The following is a 5,528-nucleotide window of genomic DNA, read 5'->3' as shown; positions in this document are numbered from 1 at the left end:
AAAAAAAAAAAAAAAAAAAAAAAAGCAAAGTTGATCTCAGTCTTGAAGGCTGGTGCCTTTGCTCTTGGCCTGTTTCTGGAAGAAGTGCTGGAAAGCTGCGTGAATGGCCCATAAGTGCTGTTGCACCTGGGGCTGGAGACGCCCAATCACAACCCTTTCTGCAGGCACCCCGGTCTGGGAGGAGGATGGAATATATGTGCCCAAGGACTGATGAAATAAAATTCATATGATAAATAAATAAAAGACTATATGTACTTGCAAAGATTTTCTCTAGAAGACACTGGGAAATGTTCACAGTGGTTGCTGTAGAGGAGGGAAACTGAGATCACAGAGGGGCCCCGTATACCCATCGACTGTTTACTTTTTTAACTAGTTGCGCTTCTTTACTTAAAAAAAAGGAGAGAGAGGAAAAAAAAGAAAATGGTATATGTTGAAGAGATGCCAAGTACTAAGCTACCATCATTAAAACTCCCCATTATTTTTTTTTCCAACATGGAGAGATTATCAGTGAAGGGCAGGGGCCCATCAAATTCCGGTCAAAAGCAAAGAAACTTAACCTTTTCAGTGCTTTTGCTGGCAAAAGTACGATTTCGTTAGGTTTGCAGTATCCTGTGGACCCCCTCGACCACCTTCACTGTTTCCTGTGGTCTCGGAACCCGCCCGTGATGCCTACGTGAAGCCGCCGATTCTGCACCGCGATGGTGCTGACGGCACCGCATCTTTCATGATTTGAGTTTCTTCTCTGAGAGTTAAGGTTGTTATCCACCAAATTATACTAAACAAAAGGAGACCGCTGGAAGACCTGGTTGGTTTTTTTTTGGAGTCCACTGGTTGTTTTTGTCCATTTTGTACACCTTCCCAAAGACCCCACTTACCTGGAGATGGTTTGGACATGAAGTCAAAGGTGAGCACGTTTGGGACTTTCATTGCGAGGAGCTGCAGCATCACGCTCGCCAGGTTACACCTGCAAGTGTGAGAGACGCAGGTGGTTCACGCAGGTGTTCCTGACCCCCCAGCCGGCGAGGCAAGAGCCGCCCACCAAGGAGAGTCAGTTGGAGGATACGGGCCACAGGGACAGAAGCCTCGGGACAAAGGGCAGGTGTGGGAGCCCCTTGGGCCTGCCTTTGGATCTCTGGCACCGTCATCTTCTCAAACTTCTCAAACTCATCCTCCGTGTAGAGCCGGTAACAGATACCACTGTCCTCTCTGCCAGCCCGTCCTGTGCGTTGCCAGGCCTGAGTCTTTGACACCCGCTGCACAGCTAACACCTCCAGGCCACTGTCTGGTGGGAGAATGGCCCGTGTTAGTGCTTTGCTCGTCACATGAACAAACTCTGCAGCGTGGGCAATGAGAGGCACTGCTCAGAGCGCCGGGGACCCTCTCTGTGACACACGGGGACCCTCTCTGTGACACACGAGTCCAGAAGAGCTCCAGCCTGCGTCAGAAAGCACGAAACCAGACCGGTCTGTGGTGAAGCAAGGCCTTTGCTGTGAACACCGTGGGAAACCTGTGACTAAAACATCAGAAGGACCTCGTGCTTGGGGCAGGGACCCAGGAGAGTAGATCTCAGAGGCCTTGGCTTCGATCACAGGCGACCACAACCCCGTTTGCCCAGGACTGAGCGGGTCTCCCAGGACTTGGGACTCTCGGTGCTAAAACTGGGACAGTTTCCAGCAAACCAGGACGGTTGGCCCCACATCAAGCGATGACCCCAAAATGAAATGCCTCCAGTCCCCCGTGTGTTGCATCCTCCCTCCTGCCCTATTATAAAAGAGAGACAATGTAATGCTGTTACGCCTAGGAGTGAATGAGACCGATTTTCTTATAAAGGTGTATTTTGTGCCAGGCACTAGAGAACCAAGCCCTTTCACATACGTGGTCCCCAGAGACACACATGAATGACAGCACCCTTGAAGGCTTAGCAGTGCATTTCAATTAAACGTTCGGGAGCCATAATTTCAGCTGCCTCAAATCCTCTGTGGAGTAAAGCAAGGTAGAAAACAGCCCTGAATAAAAATGACTTCAAGCAAGCTGCCCACTGCACACACTCAGGAAACAGCTAGTGCCTCGCCCCAGCCTGGGGGGGTCTGCTTCCTTCCTGGGAGACTGGAGGTCAAACCAACCTAGCTCAGATGTCATTTCTGAGGGAGGCTCTGATGTGGTATCAGGCTGTCCCTGGCCTGAGAGCCAGCATCCTCGCCTACCTTCTGACGGGGTTGCATGCCCTCTGCCCAGGTCCCTGACCATCTGTCCCCAGGTGTGCCACTTCTGGGCTCTTCTTTCCTGCCTCACGTGCCTTTCCTGCCTCACGTGCCTTTCTGCTGGACTGTGGTGCTGCCACCCGAATCTCACGTAGTTACGGACATGAGACAATCATCTGGGGGAAACTGGGACATAGGCTGCTCACTACACAGAGAAGAGACATCAGGAGCTACAAATTCTCACCGGGGTTATACTTCTTTGCTTTAACCATGCCCGTGTCAACTACATATTTTATTCCTGTAATGGTTATGGAGGTTTCAGCGATGTTGGTTGAAATGATCACTTTGCGACAGCCCTAAAAGGAGGAAGAAAACCGAAGAGCCATATGACACACATATGATTCAGAAGTTTTAAAACACATTCCTCACCATGAATTGTCACAACTCACTCATGAGCAAGAAGAGATGACTTTTCTATTATGACAGTCATTAATATTGATGGCTGATCACTAAATTGGGCGGGGCGGGGCAGGGCGGGGTAGGGTGTGGGGAATGCTTCAGTCTTAAAAGTTTATTTTGAGGCAACGAGATGTGGTGGGAGAGGCACAAGATTCAGAAGCTGTGGGCTGGAGTCCTGGCCCTGCCAGCTACCTCCTGTGCCCCTTGGGCAACCGTCACTTCACCCCTTGGGGCCTCAGAACTGGGATGGTGACCCACCTTGCGGTTCTCGAGAGGATGAGAGACAGTATGTGTCAAGTGCTGGCACAGTGCCTGGCACAGCATGGGCACCCAAGGAACGTACTGTGGACACAGGCTCTGTTAACGGTGGACCTTGGAAGAGTCACTCACTGAGCCCCTGGCTTCTGCCTTTGCCTCTCCCTCACCCCCGGACAGCTGTCTCCCTGTTCTGACCATGGGAGGGCTGTGTCTGCAGCCCCGCATTACCCTCCTGCGTCTTTCCAGTTCATGTGTGTGGTCCCTGCACATCCCGTCCCACACACCTTATCTGGAGCCTGTTGACAGGAGCACAGGCCCCATTGGTGCATCCGTCTGGGTACCCAGGGATGGGGCTGGGCAGAAGACGGGGTGCACTCACCTTCGGGGCCCCCTGGAAGACGCGCAGCTGCTGGGCGTAGGGCAGGGAGGCATAGAGAGGAAGGACCAGCATGGAGGGGCAGCCGTCGGGGAGGTGTTTGGCAATGTCCCGGCAGGTCTTGCTCATGGCTTCGATCTCCTCCTGCCCAGTGAGGAACACCAGGATGTCCTGAGAGGAGGGGGCTTCCTACAGAAAAGGCAGAGTGGGATTACTAGGCCTTGACAGGAGCACAGGTTGCACAGAACAATGGTCACGGATGAACTTTCCCAGTTATTTTTCTTAACTCTGGAGACATAAATGAGCCTAAACATTGGTGTCTCCCCTGGGAGAAAACCCACACCGAGAATTCACGGCTGCAACGTACTCGAGTTAGCCAGCTATGTTTAAAAACGAATTAAGGAGATTTTGAAGAAAGATGGCCAGATTGCTTTTGCAGCGAGAACAATGCCATGAAAAGCACAACCAGGCAAGCAAATAAAATCTGCATGAAGCTGCCTTCCTTTCATAATCATCTTGAAAGATGGAGCTGACAAAAGAGACAACTTGGGGAAATCCTGATCCACGGAAATGGCCGGAAGCACTCATGCTGGAAAAGGAGCCCTAATTGAATGAGGCCATCAAGTGTACTTTCATAAACCCCCAAAGCACGCTGAACGTGGACAAGGGATTGAGATCCCAGGCTTAACTGGATCCTTCACCTCGCAAAGAGAAGAACATGTGTTAACTGCACACCCACTGATCCAATCTTTCTTTGACGTCTGTTTAGATACATTAATTTGTAGAGTACTTGTTTGGCAAAATAACTGAAAAATGTTTAATAATTATCTATATGTTGTGCATGTGTATGTGTCTATATATGTATATATATATATATATATATATATATATATGTCTATGCATGAATACATATATCTATTATCTATGTATTTATACGTGTGCATGTAGTTTTTTAGCCCGGTATTAATAGGACAAATGTTCAGAGGTGCACACACAGAAAGGATAAAATCTTTTTTTTTTTTTTTTGGTGGCGTGGCTTGTAGGATCTTAGTTCCCTGACCAGGGATTGAACCCGGGCCCCAGTAGTAAAAAGCACCGAGTCCTAACTGCCAGGGAATTCCCGGGATAAAATCTACAACAGTCAAAGCTTCATCAAGGGGAGGACTCATCAAAGCTACCATGTAACCTGAGGGCACTGCAGGCACTGTTCATGAAAAATCCTCATCTCAAGTTTGCTTTTAGCAGCTAAACAAGGCACCCTGACCTTCTCCAAATACTATCAAAATGACGGTGAAGGTGTAAGCCCAGGAAGACAGGGTTTCAACCCATTTTTGAAAGATGAAGAGACGGGGCAGGAAGTGAGTGACTTGGCCGGGCAGAGGGAGTCCTGACGGGGGAGCGTACAGACGGGGTGGTAGGAAAGTGGTGCGCCCACTTCCCTGGAGAAGCCACAAAGGCTCGGGCTCAGAGTGAGCCTCGGGGGCTTGTGCCGGCATGAGGACCCAAGTGTCCGCTGGAAGTCTGAGTACAGTGTGGTTGAACCCCCAAGTCCCCTCCTCCACCCGATGCGGCCAGGAGGCTGGGCAGACACGGGGTGCTGTCGTGGGATTCAACACAGGAGGGTGGCAGAGGGAAGAGCCAAGAGGACAGCTGTGCGGAGGCCTAGGAGAGCAACCTGTTTGGAGCAGAAAAGCAGCATAAATAAAGGACCTGGGAAAAAGTGGATTGTGTTTCAACACATAAAAAATATTCATGAGTGGCATGTGATAGATGTTAGAACCCTTGGGGAAAAATTGGCTGTACGTACATAGAAAACTTGTACGACTGTGTGGAACAAGGAACAAGGCACTGCGATGGTGCACAACGTAGGGTCGTAATATTGTAAAGACTGATATTTGATTTAAAAAGACATCCTGGGGCTTCCCTGGTGGCGCAGTGGTTAAGAATACGCCTGCCAATGCAGGGAACACGGGTTCGAGCCCTGGTCTGGGAAGATCCCACATGCCACAGAGCAACTAAGCCCGTGCACCACAACTACTGAGCCTGCGCTCTGGAGCCCACGAGCCACAACTACTGAAGCCCGTGCGCCTAGAGCCCGCGCTCCGCAACAAGAGAAGCCACCGCAGTAAGCCCGCGCACTGCAATGAAGAGTAGCCCCCGCTCGCCGCAACTAGAGAAAGCCCGCGTGCAACAACAAAGACCCAACGCAGCCAAAAATAAATAAATTAATTAAA

General features: G+C 50.3%; 1 protein-coding gene across 2 annotated transcripts in view; it reads right to left on the bottom strand.

Moving 5' to 3' along the window:
- The window catches only part of DHX33 (DEAH-box helicase 33), a 24,554-nt gene that overhangs the window by 12,979 nt on the left and 6,047 nt on the right, over positions 1-5,528 (bottom strand). For both annotated transcript variants that reach the window (XM_027130798.1, XM_027130800.1), the window contains exons 5-8: positions 3,298-3,483; positions 2,446-2,557; positions 1,123-1,282; positions 876-964 (exon numbers count right to left, since the gene is read on the bottom strand). In XM_027130798.1, the coding sequence (XP_026986599.1) occupies positions 876-964; positions 1,123-1,282; positions 2,446-2,557; positions 3,298-3,483 (547 nt within the window). The remainder of the gene's footprint in view (positions 1-875; positions 965-1,122; positions 1,283-2,445; positions 2,558-3,297; positions 3,484-5,528) is intronic.

This window comes from Aethalodelphis obliquidens, unplaced genomic scaffold (genome assembly GCF_003676395.1).
Source record: "Aethalodelphis obliquidens isolate GAN/ISIS:26980383/991018 unplaced genomic scaffold, ASM367639v1 scaffold38, whole genome shotgun sequence".
Lineage (NCBI taxonomy): Eukaryota > Metazoa > Chordata > Mammalia > Artiodactyla > Delphinidae > Aethalodelphis > Aethalodelphis obliquidens.
Note: the sequence above shows the minus strand (reverse complement) of the source record. Positions and strands in the feature narration are given on the sequence as shown.